The sequence below is a fragment of the Carassius gibelio genome, chromosome A10 (assembly GCF_023724105.1).
Source record: "Carassius gibelio isolate Cgi1373 ecotype wild population from Czech Republic chromosome A10, carGib1.2-hapl.c, whole genome shotgun sequence".
Lineage (NCBI taxonomy): Eukaryota > Metazoa > Chordata > Actinopteri > Cypriniformes > Cyprinidae > Carassius > Carassius gibelio.
In genome coordinates, this window is record NC_068380.1 from 21,893,318 (window position 1) to 21,913,216 (window position 19,899).

A 19,899-nucleotide genomic window follows, 5' to 3' on the forward strand; every position below is an offset into this window, starting at 1 on the left:
CCTTGTCTTGCCAAAGCACTGACATCGATCTAATGGCATTGATGAGTGCTCCAAATGCAGACTTTACATGCACTTGACAGCTCTCTGATCCAATGACATACAGACATCGTCAGATTGACAGTACTCTATCCCAATTATGTTGAGGGATCCAGTGGGGACGGCAGTCATATTTCAGGGTGACCATGCTACTCTTTATCAAAACCCTGCTATAAAACAGCAATATAGTGCCAGTATGTAGGTGGCACCCTAGAAGTCCGCCTATAACTAATGCCTAGAAAGGGCACTGACAGCTGCTAATATCTGTCCTGTGCCCTCACAGCAGTGCATCCCTTCTCTTCTCCCGCTCATCACGAGACACGCCCCTTACTGCTGATTGGCAGAGAGTGTGTTTTAGGACCCGGTCTGAGACGATGATCAGAAGCATTTTTCAAATATTGCTTACTGCTTAGTGCACCTTTAAGTGTTTTCATCATTAAATATGTGCAGTTTTTCAGCTGGTAACATCAAATTTATTTGATTTTAATCAAACCCCAAAATATTAATCTGATCACACTTCATTTTGTTATAGTAATAAAATGAAATTTATGGGTTAGATTAGGTAGAAATAATCCCTAAAATAACATTTCTAGGTTTTATGGTCTTATTAGCGTACCATAGAATCTACAAGTTGGTTGTTGTTGTTGTTGTTTTTTTTTTTGTTTTTTTTTTTGTTTTTTTGTATATACCAATTGACCTTGAGGAGAAAATATGCTATTTGTTGCAGATTAAATTGTTCTTCATTTTAATCTTTCAGTTTTAAGTACGCCTCAAATTCAGTCTGGGAATTCTTCATTTTAGAGAATTGATTCCTTTGAACTGTTTCAAATATTTAAAATAAATCATTAGGTCGCTTTTGGGGGGGGGGGGGGGGGTGCAGTTAAGTAAAATAAATAAATAAGTAGATAAATAATAAGTGGGTTTGGTGACTGCTACCCTAAAGAAGAGAAGAGTTCAGTTCAGCACGAACCGATTCATCCAAATGAATCAATTCGGTTCGGACCAACACCACGGCAAGATTCGCTCACGCGCACACACAGCTGGGGCGCGAGCGTGTGCGCCGCAGCATCGCGTTCACGCTTCTACAAGACGAAGCAGTATTATTTCTTCCTTTGTTATTTTAAAGCGACCGGTGAATCGCTCGGTGTCGGCTCTGTCCGCCGTCTGTGGACTGATGTGGATGTGTAGAATGGGCGAAGACCGCTGGATTTGACTCTCACTGTGGAAATGGATCCCACATTCTCACTTGGAGACAAAGGTGCGAGTCAAATATCATGAAATGTCATTCACTAGTGGTCATCTGCATATCTTTTCGATATGTGATTGATTATTTCATTGTATTGGGTGGCTGTTTGTGTCGACTCTCGTCATTTCACTTGTTGATCGATCGCGACACAAGCAGATTGTTGACATTCAGCGCTGATCCATTGATGGTTGCAGATCAATAACGCTCTTATTTCCATAGAAGAGCGCTGTGGGTGGAGATGAGCCACTGCAGAAGATCACACTAGTTCACCTTACAGCTCCTGACTGCAGTAAAAGGGTGTCGCCTCAGCACAAGTTCACATCTCTCTCAGATGAATCATTATGCGTTTCTCTGTCGAGTTCAGTCAGTGTGAAATACAGATGCACCTAATGATCATTCAAATGTGGAAACATGACTTATGCATATTTGATCAGGTCATTGATCTCTTTCCGCAGTTATGAGTCTGAACATCACCGTTATGAAATCTCTGCAGCAACTTTCACAGTAACACTACCTGTGTGTGTGTGTGTGTGTGTGTGTGTGTGTTAACCACAGCCTGCTTTTCATTCTTATTTTGCTTGCATATTAATACAATTAACCAGGAAAAAGTAATCAAAAGTTAAATCAGAAAATTTGCAGTGATATAAATTATAATCAACACAATGTGATGTGAACACGTGCTTATGCAGATCACTTTCAGATTCTTGTTTTCATGTAAACTGCAGTTGATGTCTCAACACTAAAATCTGTGTAATATGAGTGATTTGGACAGATGACCGGTGAGCTGAAGTGATCTTGTCTGTTAATAGAGACGCAGTGACCTCTGCATCCCACACTGCTGAAGTGAACTACACTACATCTCTCTCTCTCTCCTGCTTACCCTTACTGCAGTATAATTTGCATTCATTCACCACTTCTCATAGGAAACTTTGAGCCCTTGAATATAGTGTACAGTGTTTTGGAGCATCACACATTCCATATTCCTCTTGTTAGAGCTCAGCGGCTGTATTTCTGTGCTCCAGAGGTCAGGAATGAAGGCTGTGGTAGATTTAGTTTGACTGCAGTGAAATCCGTTATTAACAGTTTCAGCTCCTCACTGGATGAAGGTGTGTGAGAGCAGATATCAGGATGAAGGGAACACATTTAAATAAGTATCATCCATAATGTGGCAACACTAAATTTAACTAAGGATCGAAATCTGTCATTGGTCTCATTTATAGCCTGGCACAGATTTCAAACTACATTAAAGATGTTTATTATGCATTACTTTGCATTAAATATGTTCATGTTAATTTGATATATTTGATCACCACAAAACTTGTTGAATTTACAAGACAATGTTATCTTGAAATATCTGTTAGAAAAGTGCATTCGTCAGCTGAGGAAAGAAAGGATAATTAGTGAGAATCAGTGAATTAACTGCCAATTCGCTCAAAAAAAGACTAACTGTAATCGGATCATTATTATTTTAAAATGCAATATTATCTGATTCCAGCTAGATTATTTCTGGAAACTGATTGCATGTAAGGAGCTACAGCTGGGTGCTTTCGGCTCGTGTGCACTACCTAGTGGACTCGTCTATTTAATTATTCTCAAATCTGGGGTCACGAGTTTAGAAATCATATCGTCATTGATCTTTTGTCGTTTTAACAGGTGATTGTGCTTTAAAAAGACTGTACTGTTCAGAACTCTCAAAATCTGGCTTTCGTTGAAACCTAGCTGCCAAAATGACCTGTTTTCTCCATCTGGGTTTTTATTAGGTAATAAGGAAGAATATATCAATCATAAGACTGTCTGCACAGACACTGATCAACACCAGCTGACACATGTTAGTGATACTACAGATTCACATGGAATAAAAGTAGATTTGTTGTGGAAGTCTGCTGTCCTTCTGAAGGATTCTCACCTTTGGGAAATGGCTGTTTACTTTTAATTTAGTCCCTGATCATGTCAGTATGAGTTTAATTGCTGAAGTCACAGTTACACAATCACCTATACATCTGTTCGTCCACTTCCTTCACTTCCTTCACTCAGAATGACCAGCAGCATAATGAATGAAGTGATATTCACAGTCCTGTTTGGAATCATTTGTCTCAAGTCAAATCAATCTTACAAGACGCAGAATAAAGTTAATACAGATTTTATGAGTTTAGAGATATTTTGTGTAGTCTTTCATGCTAATTTTGCATCCGTCCCCAAAAAGTGTAAACTCTGCTTGATCAATGGCAATTCCAATGGTTTGTTCCTGTCTTTATTTGGAGGATGTCTGTCTTGGTCTGAGTATTTAAGTGAATGTTTCAAGAGGATCAGGGTCTTCTGTAGTCAGATGAGCCAGTAGTGTTCACACTATACTATTTATTTTCCAGAAGTCAGGTATGCATCTTTTATTTTTTTAGATGTATTTTGAGATATTGATGTCTTGTATTGATTTAACTTGATATCTCTGAATTGATTAAGCAATTGGCATTATACATATTTACCTGTCTGACAATAAATTGTTACATCTGATTTTATTCTGACTTACTCTGACATTATTTTCTCAAGTAGATTAAGTAAAGTCTTATGTTTCCACAAATCTACAATTCCATTAACTATGGAGTACTAGTAAACAAGGTTCAGCATACTTCATAGTACTAGCCATAACCTCTGTTAAACAGTCCTAACCTCTGACTAATGATCAGTCTGGAGAGTTTGTGACCATGAGATCCATGAGACGGCCAGTATGATCGAGTCAAATATAAAGTAGCTGTCAGAAGAATAATAATAATGGAATAGAAATGGACAAACAACTAATTCATATGACAATTTGAGGTTATCATAAAATGGAGATTTATTAGAATTAAACTTAAATTTAATAACTTGGCCTTGGATACCTCCATTGGAACAATTGTGTGGATCTACATGTGCATTCATAACCCCCCAAAATGACCCCCAACCCAATCTGTTCTTTCAGAGCAGTTTCAATGTCAACAGGCACCAGTGAGATGAAACAGTCAGTAAAACAATCAAAATCAAGAAATACAATAGAAGAAGATGCAAATTAAATAAATAATTAAGCCCACTGTATAATGTAGTCAAATGTAAGATAACACTGCATAGTCTTCACTGTATGAATTACATATGCATGGCTTCTTATTAAAATAACTGAAGTTATTCAGTGAAGAGCAGTAAATTATTCTCTCGTTTCCTTTTGTTGTTTGATTAAATCTAAATGACAGAAACAGCAGCAGGTTTCTTAGTCTGCTGTCACTTTAAGACCAAATGTACAGATTTGATACAGCATTTGATAACTTTCCCAAAGTGTTTGTTATCTTAAGACATACCTGACTGCATATAAGGGAAAACTTGCAGAGACAGACAGTTTGACGGACATTTTTCTGTGTGTATTTGTTCATTTAAATGCACACCCAAAGCCTAAAGTAGTCTGTAATTGTTCATATTTCACTCCGTCTCTGATCACTTACACAGAAAACCACCTGAGGATCAGTGTCTTTTTTAGTACCAAGTATGTCCATCAGGTTACATGATGTGACGGATTTGGATGTTATGTATAGAAAGTTTCATACTTAAAATAATAGTCAGTTACTTCAGTTCAGTGCAAGTTTGGCCAAAACTCCTTTTATGATCATTGAAACCATCTATACTTTATAATGACATTGTTATTTGTGTCTGCATATGTTGGTTATGATGAGTAGATTTGTTGAGTATATAAGCATGCCCTGAACCAAACTCTGATCATGGATTCAACATTGGCTACAATGCCCAGTGCTGAGAAGAAGTGCATTGTTGAAGGGTGAATTCACCCAATAATCTAAATTATGTCATTAATAACTCACTCTCATGTCGTTCCAAACCCGTGAGACCTTCGTTTATCTTCAGAACAGTTTAAGATATTTTAGATTTAGTCCGAGAGCTCTCAGTCCCTCCACTGAAACTGTGTGTACGGTCTACTGTCCATGTCCAGAAAGAGAAGAAAAACATCATCAAAGTAGTCCATGTGACATCAGAGGGTCAGTTAAATATTTTGAAGCATCGAAAATACATTTTGGTCCAAAAATAGCAAAAACGGCGACTTTATTCAGCATTGTCTTCTCTTCCGTGTCTGTGTGAGAGATAGTTCAAAACAAAGCAGTTTGTGATATCCAGTTCACGAACGAATCATTCGATGTAACCAGATCTTCTTGAACCAGTTCACCAAATCGAACTGAATCGTTTTAAACGGTTCGCGTCTCCAATATCCATTAATCTACAAATGACTTAAGCTGTTAACTTGTTTAATGTGTCTGACACTCCCTCGGAGTTCAAACAAACCAATATCCCGGAGTAATTCATGCACTCAAACAGTACACTGACTGAACTGATGTGAAGAGAGAACTGAAGATGAACACCGAGCCGAGTCAGATAATGAAGAAGTCCACGCTTGGATTTGACAGTTACTTGCAGCTGTTTAGTGAGGAAGCTATAGTGGAAGTGTCACAGGTTTGATCATTCAGTCTCTGTCTGTGTGTGTGTGTGTGTGTGTGTGTGTGTGTGTGTGTGTGTGTGTGTGTAGATGAGGTCTACGTGGAGGATGTGGGGCCCCTGCGTGTGAGGATGCGTGAGCGTCTGCTGTGGGACGAGCCGCTGCAGATGTCCTGGCTGATGGAGGCCGAGCCGTTCACCTCCTCCCTCCAGACGGGGGGGCCTGTGGCGGGAGCCGGCATGACCCTGGAGCAGAAGACCACCTTTGCCTTCGTCATCTTCCTCTTCGTCTTCCTCTGCATGCTGATCGTGCGCTGCTTCCGCATCCTGCTGGACCCCTACCGCAGCATGCCCACCTCCACCTGGGCAGACGGTCTGGACGGCCTCGAGAAGGGCCAGTTTGATTACACTCTGGCATAGAGACACACACACATACAGTGATGAAGACACACACTCCTGCAGAACACTGGCCATCCTGAAGTCACACACAAACACACGACACTGTGTAGAAATACATCAAGAAAACTCCTGCATATGAGCAGCTCTGCCACAACCTTGAGGAGACGACTAACACACACACACACACACACACACACACACACTGCACTCACTGCCATCCACACATACAAGATGTTTCAGAAAATGAGTGTGCAGTGCTTTATTCCTGGCTGAATGGATCTTGATCACAGGGTAGCCCTCTTTTATATCCTCCTAAATACAGCCCTCATTTTCTCATGTATCTGTGCTGTCGTTAACTGCCAAGTACAAATCTCTAGAAGAGACCGTTTATAAGCACTTCATAAACACTTGTGACGCTTTTGTCAAAATAGCCTTAAAAAAAAAAAGGTGCACTGTAATCGGCCACTGTCAAAGTTTACATGATTCATTACTGGCAATTACTGCAGAGCTTCTGGTCACGTCCTGAGCCTTCATAGAAAGCTCTAGCTGATGTGAGTACACAGTTAGGATAGGCTTTTAGATGAGCTGTTGTGGCTCACTTCACAGACTCTGTACATCTGAAAGCTCATTCATTCAGGAACTGCAGGATTTGTCAGCCTTAGCACAAGAAATACCCTGATCTTAGATCACGTCTCTACCTGTATATCCTTAGACTGTAGTTTCGTAAGCCTTAACCCGCGAAGCTGTCAGCTGGAGACACGTCATAATGTGAAGTTTCTCAACCCATTTGAGTCGACCGCTAATCTTGAAAACCCATGTTCATTGAGCTGATAATCACATACTAATAATGATGTTGAAGCTCCTGTGCCCTGTCGATCATAGCTCATCTCACAGATGATCGTGAAGATTTTTGTTGCACTACTTCATCGTACCCCTGCTGTCACTGTGAAAGAGCCGACAAGCTTTAGAGCACTTAGTAAAGGACGTTTTATCATGTGTGTCATGACAAAGATTGAAGAATCATTCAAATGTTGATAGCTGCTCAGTTGTGTAAACTGTGTTTAAAATACTGAAAATGCTGGAGTTGGAGTGAACAGACAGTTTTCATCGATCCTCATGAAGCGCTGATACAAACCCTAAACAGCTCTGCCTGTGAGCTTCTGTACAGTTTGTGGAGCCTCAAATCATTGTATTTAGACCTTCATACTGTTTAGAAATAAATGTCTGTGCTGTAAAACAGAGGAATAATAAATCTAAGAAACATAGCAACAGTATATTCAAACTGAGATGATTCTGAATTATGATGCTTTGTTTTATTAGTGTCACAACCTCATTTGTGTTTCAAAAAGATAATTAATAAAAACATTTCCAAAGCTATTTAAATGTCATTTCCTGTTTTATTGTCATTAGTCATTAAGTCAGCCATTGCTAAGGTGATTAAAAAATAAAAAAAATAATATATTTATATTTTTCTTTTTTCTTTTTTTTTTTTAAATGTGTTTTTATGTTAAATAACTGAAATAAGGTCTGTGGTGAACTCAAGCTTAAGAATCTCATGTTTTATTCTACTACATAAAATGATTGCTAATATAGCCATGGGATTTTATCACTTTATTTTTTTATTTGTGTTGGAAAAGGCGGATTCCAGTAAGTGTCTAAATGGGACTCCAGAGGTTGTCTGGGACATTAAAGTTCATCACAGTGAACAAGTAAACTCATCCACTAGTCGCTCTCAGTCTTAGGGCCCTATCTTGCACCCAGCGCAATTGACTTTGTACACCGACGCATGTGTCATTCCTATTTTGCACCCGCGCAAAGCGCGCTTTTCCCTCCACAGAAGCACGTCGCTAAACTAGTGAATGAACTTGCGCTCCCTGGGCGGTTCAGCGCAAAAAAGGAGGCGTGTTCCGGCGCAAACAATCCCTGGTGCTATTTTGCTTATCCATTAAACAATTGCGCCACTGACCAGAAAAAACCTAGTCTAAAGTCAGTGGCGCGTTGCGCGTTGTTCATTATGCTATTTTAAGGGCGCATGCTTGACCATAGTGTATAGCGTGCACAACGTGCATACACTTTGCTCATGTAATCTACACAGATGCAACAGTTATTTTTGCAAATCATAAATTGTTACACTAAAAAAATATTAACACATGAGATGAAGGAAATCATGACGTTATTTTGGGTGGGTTTCTCCGATCCCCATACAACACAACTTCTCTGTCTTTCACTGCTCTTACAAGAACATCAGTCTCCTCGGCTGTGAACCGCTCCTGGCGTGCGCCTGGTAAATACGCCATAATAATAGCAATCCATAATGGAACTTGCGCACCTGCTTTTAAAGGGAATGTTGGATGACGCTCTGATTGGTTTATTTCACGTTACGCCCAAACCACACCTATGAATAATGAAGCTACTTCAGACCAACCCATTTTAGATTTGCGCCGGGCGCAAGAGCCATTTATCCCGCCGGGAAAATAGCAACAGCGCCGAGACCCGCCCACAAACTTACTTGCGCTTCGCGCTTTGACACTTGCGTTTCAGATCGTTAAAATAGGGCCCTTAGTGTGTTTAATCACACTTTTGCTAACTAATTTAACTCAAACTCTCAGGGAAACTATTTTTAAATAATGACTGGTGGTAACGTTCATGTGACGTCATGTGGTGTAGTTCCTTTATTACCAAGTTGTGTAAAAAGTTTGGGAGAATGATCATTTAAAAATCTTAAGCTTTTGTTGTCCACAGAGGTTTTTTTTTTTTTTTTAGTAATCCAAAGGCCAGTTGGTTTATTGTCAAAGGAACCAAACTAAACTTGTAAAAATGTCATCAGCACAGCTCTTTTGTTTAGGGAAAAGTAGATAAAGCAGCTAAATATTAATTTATTCATAAATATTCTTTAATGAATCATACTCTAATAATAATGATATCTGCAGTCAATCATGTTCCTTTTAGCCAGTAGGTTTGCCTACAGTGTAATGTAACCCAATATTCAGCAGTGTCCCCCAACTAAGCAAGCCAGAGGCGACAGCGGCAAGGAACGAAACTCCATCGGTGACAGAATGGAGAAAAAACCTTGGGAGAAACCAGGCTCAGTTGGGGTCAGTTCTCCTCTGGCCAGATGAAACCAGTAGTTCAATTCCAGACTGCAGCAAAGTCAGATTGTGCAGAAGAATCATCTGTTTCCTGTGGTCTAGTCCTGGTGCTCCTCTGAGACAAGGTCTTTACAGGGGATCTGTATCTGGGCTCTAGTTGTCCTGGTCTCCACTGTCTTTCAGGGCAGTAGAGGTCCTTTCTAGGTGCTGATCCACCATCTGGTCTGGATACGTACTGGATCCGGGTGACTGCAGTGACCCTCTGATCTGGACACAGACTGGATCTGGTGGCTACGGTGACCTCGGAACAAGAGAGAAACAGACTAATATTAGCGTAGATGCCATTCTTCTAATGATGTAGAAAGTACATCGGGTGTTATGGGAAGTGTTCTTGGATGTATTGTGGAATTGTGCTTTATGCCACAGGATCTGCCATTGCTAGACCAAAAGATGTGTCCAAAAGTGTGTGTTTGTGAGAGAGAGACATTGACTTTTAAGTTCTTCTATAATTTACAATAAATATCAATTGAATCATTAATAGAAATTATATATTCTTTTTCGTCTTATATAAACATTCAAACATACTTTTAGAATACATCATAAATAAGTTACTTTATAGTTACTTTATAAATTAATGTAATTAAAATCATGACAACATCATTTTATTCTTCAACATTAAATTTTCTTTTCTGTGATAACCATATTGCCAATTTTTCCTTAAAGTTCAATAGAATTAAACATTTAATTTTTATTAGATTGATATTTAGGACTATAAATAAAAAACACTGCTGTAAACACTTATCTCAGCATATGACACCATCTTTCCAGTGCTTCACCTTTTCAAAAACACCATCACTACCGCTTTACGTGATGCAGACGCAAAATTATCAAATCCTATTTGTTATCCTACTACTAAATGCACATTTTCAACTGTTACAATGGGTTCAGGTACATACAAATAAAAGGCACTTTAAACCCTTCAAACTGGCTGTTATTAAGCCTCTCATCAAAAACACACAACTAGACCCCAAAGAACTAATTAATTACAGACCAATCTTTAATTTTCCTTTTCTGCCAAAGATACTAGAAAAGGTAGTATCACAATCATATTCCTTAGAATAAAATGGTATCTGTGAGGATTTACAGTTAGGATTTAGACCGTAGTACCGCATGGTTGTATCTCTCTATTTGTGCTATTGAATCTTAGTGCTGCTTTCAACACTATTGACAACAGCATTCTCTTGAATAGACTAGAAAACTTTTCTCGCACTAATTGAAGTGCATTAGCATGATTTAAATAATACTTATCTGACTGCCATCAATTTGTAGCAGTGAATGAAAAGGAATCATATCAATCACAAGTGTAGTATGGAGTACTTCAAGGCTCAGTACTAGGGCCATTACTTTTCATGTTACCCTTGGGAGATATAATTAACCTTATGCATTTAGCAGACACGTTTATCCAAATCAACTTACAGTGCATTCAGCCTATACATTGTTTTACAACTATGTGTGTTCCCTGGGAATCAAACCCACAAGCTTTTGAAGTTTTCTGGAAAAAAAAAAAAACTGAGGTGTTAATTATAGGAACCTAAAAACTCTGCATGTAATAATCTAGAACTCTGTCTAAGACTTGATGGCTGCTCTGTCAATTCTTCGTCATCAGTTAGGAACCTAGGTGTGCTATTTAAAAGCAATCTTTCCATAGAAAGCTATGTTTCTAACATTTGTAAAACTGCATTTTTCCATCTCAAAAATAATCTAAATTACGGCCTATGCTCTCAATGTCAAATGCAGAAATGTTAATCCATGTGTTTACGACCTCAAGGTTAGATTATTGTAATGCTTTATTGGATGGTTGTTCTGCCTCGCTTAGTAAACAAACTACAGCTAGTCCAAAATGCAGCAGCAAGAGTTCTTACTAGAACCAGGAAGTATGACCATATTAGCCCGGTCCTGTCCACACTGCACTGGCTCCCTATCAAACATCGTATAGATTTTAAAATATTGCTTATTACTTATAAAGCCCTGAATGGTTTAGCACCTCAGTATTTGAATGAGCTCTATTTGCATTATAATCCTCCACCTCCATCAAGTTCCCTGATGTACTTGCTAGATCATTAGAAGAATGGCATCTACGCTAATATTTGTCTGTTTCTCTCTTATTCCGAGGTCACCGTAGCCACCAGATCCAGTCTGTATCCAGATCAGAGGGTCACTGCAGTCACCCGGATCCAGTACGTATCCAGACCAGATGGTGGATCAGCATCTAGAAAGGACCTCTACTGCCCTGAAAGACAGTGGAGACCAGGACAACTAGAGCCCAGATACAGATCCCCTGTAAAGACCTTGGGCCCTATCTTGCACCCAGCGCAATTGACTTTGTACACCGACGCATGTGTCATTCCTATTTTGCACCCGCGCAAAGCGCGCTTTTCCCTCCACAGAAGCACGTCGCTAAACTAGTGAATGAACTTGCGCTCCCTGGGCGGTTCAGCGCAAAAAAGGAGGCGTGTTCCGGCGCAAACGATCCCTGGTGCTATTTTGCTGTTCCATTAAACAATTGCGCCACTGACCAGAAAAAACCTGGTCTAAAGTCAGTGGCGCGTTGCGCGTTGTTCATTATGCTATTTTAAGGGCGCATGCTTGACCATAATGTATAGCGTGCACAACGTGCATACACTTTGCTCATGTAATCTACACAGATGCAACAGTTATTTTTGCAAATCATAAATTGTTACACTAAAAAAATATTAACACATGAGATGACGGAAATCATTGTGGTGTGACACGAAGATGTGAAAAAATTGGCATAAATCTAGCTTACAAATTATTCAGGCTAATTATTCTCCCATCCCCATACAACACAACTTCTCTGTCTTTCACTGCTCTTACAAGAACATCAGTCTCCTCGGCTGTGAACCGCTCCTGGCGTGCGCCTGGTAAATACGCCATAATAATAGCAATCCATAATGGAACTTGCGCACCTGCTTTTAAAGGGAATGTTGGATGACGCTCTGATTGGTTTATTTCACGTTACGCCCAAACCACACCTATGAATAATGAAGCTACTTCAGACCAACCCATTTTAGATTTGCGCCGGGCGCAAGAGCCATTTATCCCGCAGGGAAAATAGCAACAGCGCCGAGACCCGCCCACAAACTTACTTGCGCTTTGCGCTTTGACACTTGCGTTTCAGATCGTTAAAATAGGGCCCCTTGTCTCAGAGGAGCACCAGGACAAGACCACAGGAAACAGATGACTCTTCTGCACAATCTGACTTTGCTGCAGTCTGGAATTGAACTACTGGTTTCATCTGGCCAGAGGAGAACTGACCCCCAACTGAGCCTGGTTTCTCCCAAGGTTTTTTCTCCATTCTGTCACCGATGGAGTTTTGGTTCCTTGCCGCTGTCGCCTCTGGCATGTTTAGTTGGGGTCACTTAATTTACAGCGACAATCATTTGACTTGATCGCAAATGATTGCACAGCTACTATTTAAAATGAAGTGAGATCATGACATCAATTAATTAAATGATGAACTGCCTTTAACTGTCATTTTGCATTATTGACACACTGTTTTCCTAATGAATATTGTTCGGTTGCTTTGACACAATGTATTTTGTTTAAAGCGCTATATAAATAAAGGTGACTTGACTTGACTTAATAAAACTCTTGTGCACAAATTAGTTGAGTTTCTGATCTGATTCTGCCTTACAAGTCAATGTCCATTTATGGTTGTTACCTGCTCTAACAGATAATAGTTTTTAGGTACTCTTCTTGACTGAAACCTGGCTAAAACCAAAAGATTATATTGGTATAAATGAGTCGACTCCACCTAACTACTGTTATAAGCATGAGCCCCGTCAGATTGGTTGTGACGGAGGTGTTGCAGCAATATATAGTGATATTCTCAATGTTACCCAGAAAACAGTATACAGATTTAACTAATTCAAAATACTTCTGCTTAATGTTACCCTGTCAGATATGCAAAAGAAATCTATTGTGTCTCTTGCTCTGACTACTGTGTATAGACCACCAGGGCCGTATACAGAATTCCTAAAAGAATTTGCAGATTTCCACTCAGACATTCTGGTTACTTGCATTTACTGGCCTAATAAACTCTTTTGGAGTCAAGCAAAATGTCACCGGTCCTACTAATAATTTTAATCATACTCTAGATTTAATTATATCCAATGGAATTGATTTTACTGATATAGATGTCGTGCCTCAAAGTGATGATGTTACAGACCATTTCCTTGTATCGTGCATGTTGCGTATCACTGATATTAACTATTTGGCTCAGTGTTACCGTCTGGGCAGAATTATTTTTCCAGCCACCAAAGACTTGCAAATAAATTGCAAAATAACTGCCTGATTTATCTCAACTGCTATTTGTACCCAAAAATACACATGAACTAGACGAAATGACTGACAACATGTTCACTATTTTCTCTAATACATTAGAAGCTGTTGCCCCCATCAAATTGAAAAAGGTTAGAGAAAAACGTACTGTGCCATGGTATAACAGTAATACCCACTCTCTCAAGAAAGAAACTCCAAGTCTTGAGAGCAAAATGGAGAAAAACAAACTTGGAAGTTTTTAGAATTGCGTGGATAAACAGTACGTCCAGCTATAGACAGGCTATAAAAATTGCCAGGGCAGAGCATATCATAAGTTATGATTATAAATATGGATCTATGAGACCGAACGATGACCGTCACCACGGTCTTACCTTGAATGACGCCATTCCTCCACCTATCCTTGAGACCTAATATCAACAATGTCAGGTGACTGACCTAAGGGGTTGGCAATATAACATCCAGGTGAACCAACCACTTCCTCTTGCCTGGAGCGCCCCAGTTCGTCCCGAGTGACAAAGGATGGTGACGGTCATCGTTCGGTCTCATAGATCCATAGTTATAGTCATAACTTCCGATCTATTTCGACCTCACTCAGACCGTCACCACGGTCTTACCTTGGATGACTTATACCACCAGAGTCACGAGGGACTAGTATATTTTTCTCTCCCCTGTTTATTTAGCGGCAGATAAAACCGCAGACCCAAAATGATTTGGATTTGCCACATTAATCCTATAAAATCTTGTAAACATGCATGAGCTGCTCCAAGAGGCTGTGGCACAGATATCTGAGAGTGCTACCCCCTTCAGTGCCCTGTTTTCTGCCTTCCATCTCAAGCAGTCTTCACTGACTGATAAAGCATGCAATTCACCAACTCTCTTGGCTTAACATATCGTCAGTAGAAACACGGTTTTCCATGTCAAAAACTTGAAATCTGCTTGCTCCAAAGGTTCAAAAGGTGCTTTGGCCAGTGAGTGTAAGACAATAGAAAGGTCCAAAGCAGGTGATCTCATAATTTTCCCTGGTCGCAGGCGTTTTGCACCCTTGAGAAATTGAGACACCAAAGGGTGTTTGCCAATATTTGCTCCCCACCCTGTTAGAGAGCAATCTGTCATTATCACAGACCGTCTCGCTGGGATGTTGCCTAGAGGAACCCCTTGTGATGGTAACGACTTCCAAGGGTGTAACATTTGGACACACCTTCGTGTAACCTTTATCCTTAAATGTCTGTGTAATTTGGGATGCAAGTGAAAGTTGTTCAACCAACGTTGTAGTGGACGGGTTTTGAGAAGGCAGAGTGGGACCACAGCTGCTGCTGCTGCTGCAATCATGCCCAACATTCGCTGAAACTGAATTAACTTCACTCTCTTGTTCGGATGGAATTATTGCGTTAGACTGACCAACTGTACCACTCTCTGGGGTGATAAAGTTGCAGTCATCAGTTGGGAATCTAGCTAAATTCCCACAAGCACGGTCTGTTGTCTGGGAATTAGATTGCTCTTTTCCCAGTTTACTTTGAACCCGAGAGACTGGACATGTTGGAGCACCATTTCTGTGTCCTTCATGACTTGGATGCGAGAAGGAGCACAAATTAGCCAGTCTTCCAGGTATTACAGAATTTTCAAACCTGCACATTGAAGAGGACGAAGGGCTGCTACCACCCTGGTGAAGGCCCTTGGAGACAGAGACAGTCCAAATTGAAGGACCCTGAACTGATAAACCCGATCTTGAAAGGCAAGGCAAAGAAACGGGCAGTGATCCTGACAGATGGGTATGTGGAATTAGGCATCCTTCAAGTCTATGGAAGTGAACCATTCTCCCAGTTCTATGGATTCTAGAGTTTGTGCTGTAGTCAGCATTTTGAGTTTTGAATTCATCACCTTTATGAATTCGTTCAGTGCTTCGTAAGTCTAGAATGGGTCGAAGTCCCCCGTCTTAATTTGGCACTAGAAATACTTTGAATAGAACCCAGAGCTGTCTGCTGGTGTTTATCTGTGCTTCTCAATATTATTAACTCGTCGTTATCTTTAGGTCAAGTCCCAAAACCATTTAAGTTGTAAGTTATTTCGTCTCTTATTAAGAAACCAAAACTAGATCCTAGTGAACTGGCAAATTATAGGCCTAATTCAAATCTTCCATTTTTATCTAAATTTTTTGAAAAAGTTGTGTCTGCTCAGTTGAGCTCCTTCCTGCAAAAAAAAAAAAATTTTCTGTATGAAGAATTTCAGTCAGGTTTCAGGACCCACCATAGCACAGAAACTGTACTTGTTGAAATTACAAATGACCTGCTTCTTGTTTAAGATCAAGGCTGCATCTCATTGCTAGTTTTACCACCATAGATAACCATAGACACCATAGATCATGACATACTCATAGATCGATTACAAAACTATACAGATATCGAAGGGCAGGCTCTAATATGGTTTAGATCCTACTTGTCCGATCGCTACCATTTTGTTTATTTAAATTGGGAGTCATCTCATTTATCACCAGAAAAATATGGAGTGCCACAAGGATCCGTCCTAGGTCCCCTTCTATTTTAAATATACATGTTGCCCCTTGGTAATATTATTAGAAAATACAGGATTAGTTTCCACTGTTATGCTGAAGATACTCTGCTATACTGTATATCTCAATGAGACCAAATGAAACATCTACATTATCTAAGCTAACAGAGTGTGTTAAAAAATGTAAAAGATTGGATGACCAATAATTTTTTCATATTAAATTCGGATAAGACAGAGATATTAATTATTGGACCAAAATACAGTACACAGAATCTAGTAGACAGCAGTTTGCAACTAGACGGATGTACTGTTACTTTCTCTACAGTCAAAAATCTGGGTGTTATATTAGACAGCAACTTGTCTTTTGAAAACCATATTTCCCTTGTGACAAAAACTGCATTCTTCCATCTTAGAAATATTGCCAAGCTACCAAACATGTTACCAGTTTCTGATGCAGAAAAGCTAGTTCATGCATTTATGACCTCTAGACTGGACTATTGTAATGCACTTCTAGGTGGTTGTCCTGCATCTTCAATAAACAAGCTACAGGTAGTCCAAAATGCAGCAGCTAGACCCCTGACCAGGTCAAGAAAATATATAATATATTATATTACCCCAATTTTACAGTCTCTGCACTGGCTACCTATTAAGTTCTGTATCAGTTACAAATTATCATTACTTACCTCTAAGACCCTAAATGGTTTAGCTCCTGCATACCTAACTAGTCTTCTACCACGTTACAATCCATCACGCTCCCTAAGGTCACAAAACGCTGGACTTCTGATAGTTCCTAGACAAAGTCCACTAAAGCTGGTAGAGCTTTTTCAAATTTGGCTCCCAAACTCTGGAATAGCCTTCCTGATAATGTTTGGGGTTCAGACATACTCTCTCTATTTAAATCTAGATTAAAAACACATCTTTTTCCAAGCATTCAAATAATGCATCTCATAAATTGTGATTGCAGTTGAATCTGATCAAATGCCCCAGATGATGCTAACCCTTAATCAACAAACAGAACTAACAAATATTGCTACAAGTGTGATGGCATCATATAATAATTGCTGTTAATAATGTTCATCGTCTGGCTGACTTCTTCTTGTATTAATTTTTCTGAAAAATCTTGTTGAATTGAGTCTTGACCCCCAGGACAGGGGAGATCAGAGGACTCGAGACTTAGGACAGCATCCTGATCACCGCTTAGCTTAAGCTTCTTCTGGCCGGAGGCCTCAGCCTCAGTGCACCATGGAGGAAACATGTAACCAGAGGGTTTCTGCTCACTGACTGGCCACCGAGAGGGGCGTGGTAGGCCACCATGGCCGCCACGTAGACCTTCAAGGTGGAGTGGGTCAACCCTGCAAAGAGCCTGCAGGAACTCCAGCACTGTACCATCTGGGCAGTTAACTGGGTCGAGCTGGCGGTCTCCACACCAAGAAGTGAAAGCTTCCACTTCAAGGCATACAGTTTCCTCATTGAGGGAGCTCTGGATTGGAGAACGGTCTTACAACCTCGGTTGAGAGACCAGAAGCTAAGAGTTGTGCCTCCTCAGAGACAACACCTACAGCCTCTAAGCTCCATGCGGGGGCGCAGCCTCCGCCTGCGAGAGGAGATCTCTCCTGACAGGAACCTCCCAAGGAGTGCCGTCAAAAAGAGAAATCAGGCCCAGGAACCATACCCGGCCCGTCCAGAACGGGGCTACTAACAGCAGCTCAACTCCGTCCCAGTGCACTCTCTCCAGAACTCCTGAGAGCAGAGCAATTGGGGGAAAATGTACAGATGGAGCCTCGGCCATGTCTGTACTATGGCGTCCAGCCCCAGTGGAGCTGGATGAGTCAGAGGAAGCCAGAGGGGACAGTGTGATGTCTCTCGAGTCGCAAACAGATCCACCCGAGTCTGGCCAACATCTCATACTCTGCTTTATCACCTCAGTGTGAAGCCGCCATTCCCCGGGCCTCAACAGGATGTCTGCTCCCATATTAAGATGCCCAGGAATGTGAACTGCTCTGAGCGAGAGGAATTCGTCCTGGGCCCACACAAGGATCTGGTACGCTAGTTGTATAAACAGCGTGAGTGCAGAACTCCTTGATTGATGATGTAAGAGACCACCGCTGTGTTGTCGGTGCACACCAACACATGGTGACCTCTTAGATCTGGGAGAAAATAACGAAGTGCACAAAGCACGGCCAGCATCTCCAGGCAGTTGATGTGCCATGTCAGATGGCGACCACTCCACAGACCACGGGCAGGGTGGCCACTCATGACCGCACCCCAGCCGGTGAGGGACGCGTCCGTCGCTAACATACCGTGGCGACAAGGAGCTCCCAGCACCGGGCCCTGGGACAAGAACCAAGGCTTCCTCCACATATCTAAGGCACGTAGGCAGTGCCGCGTGACCTTTAGCATGTGAAGTGGGTTTCCCCTCAGGCAGAACCCCTTGGTCTTGAGACACCACTGTAGGGGTCTCATGTACAGCAGGCCAATAGTATTCGCGTTGGACGCAGCTGCCATCAGACCCAGCAATCTCCGTGACTGCTTGACTGTGAGTGACCAGCCTTCTCTCACTCTCGCGACTGCAGTGAGGATCGACTCGATCTGAGCAGGTGACATACTTGCCTGCATCGTGGTCGAATCCCACACCATGACCAGATAAGTGGTTCTCTGAACTGGAGAAAGCACACTTTTCTTGGCGTTAAGTCTTAACCCCAGCTCTTTCATGTGAGCGAGAACGACACCTCGGTGCCGAACCGCCATCGGCTTAGATTCAGCTGATATCAACCAATCAACAATGTGGTTGAGTCGGGAAAGTGTGGGGTGAGAGTGCAAGGCCAGTGGAAGATCCTTACTGGTAGGCTTTTGCCCACAAAAGCAAACCTCAGGAACTTCCGATGAAGAAGGATGGAGATAAGTGCATCTTTTGATAGATCATGACACACCAGTCCTCAGACTTGGCCTGTGCAGTCGTGCTAAACTTCAGTCCCCTGACTGAGAGGTTCAAAAAGCACAGATCTAGAAAAGGACACAACACCTCATCCTTCCTCGGAACAGTGAAGTACCGGCTGTAGGACCTGGACTCTGCAACTCAAGGAGGGACCACCTCGATGGTCTCCATTCCTCAGAGAGAGTTCCGGGCGGTAACTGAGAGAAGCGCTCCCTGGAGACCATTGCGCCCTGGAACACCGGCAGGGTTGGCAGATCGATCTCCTGAGGGCACTGAGGAGAGACGGGCACCGTGTAATGCGGTGTACACCACTCTTCCCCAGAGGGGCCTGCCCTCCAAGGTCCTGAGCCGCAGCATCAGGACTCTCATAGCTGAAGTCTCCTAAAAACTACGGTCCTCAGACCCACATCAACTGCTAGGAAGACTAGACAAGAGCCTGCTCGGGGCAGGACCCCATGAAGTACACTTGGCAGGGGCTCCCACACCGCCATGTGACCTCCTAAGGGAACCAGTCTCGCGAGACTGGCCTCTGGTGCGCCTAGAGTCACTAGCTCGGTGCCCTGAAGCAGTGGACCGGCAGGGGACGACCGTACCAGCTGCTCTAGAGACCTCCGTAGAGGTAGCAAGCCTCTCAGCACCGCTACGTTTCCGGGCGGTAACTGAGAGAAGCGCTCGCCGGAGATCGCTGCGGCCTGGAACACCAGCAGGGTTGGCAGAACGATCTCCTGAGGGCACTGAGGAGAGACGGGCACCGTTTAATGCGGTGTACACCACTCTTCCCCAGAGGGAGCTGACCCTCAAAACGTCCTAGGCGTCAGGACATTATGATGAAGGCTATCCAGCGAAAACAACGGTCCATAGAACTG

General features: G+C 41.8%; 1 protein-coding gene across 2 annotated transcripts; it reads left to right on the plus strand.

Moving 5' to 3' along the window:
• Window positions 1–1,045: 1,045 nt before the first annotated feature.
• On the plus strand, window positions 1,046–7,519 carry LOC128021565 (cortexin-3). 2 transcript variants are annotated; one of them, XR_008185585.1, is made up of 2 exons: window positions 1,046–1,294; window positions 1,502–2,042. XR_008185585.1 is itself a non-coding variant. In XM_052608878.1 (2 exons), exons 1-2 carry the CDS (start codon window positions 1,264–1,266, stop codon window positions 6,161–6,163), a joined length of 360 nt encoding a protein of 119 aa, XP_052464838.1. In that variant the 5' UTR covers window positions 1,046–1,263; the 3' UTR covers window positions 6,164–7,519. The 2 variants fall into 2 exon arrangements, 1 of the variants encoding a protein (XP_052464838.1); XM_052608878.1 differs by lacking the exon at window positions 1,502–2,042 and adding an exon at window positions 5,835–7,519.
• Window positions 7,520–19,899: the final 12,380 nt, after the last annotated feature.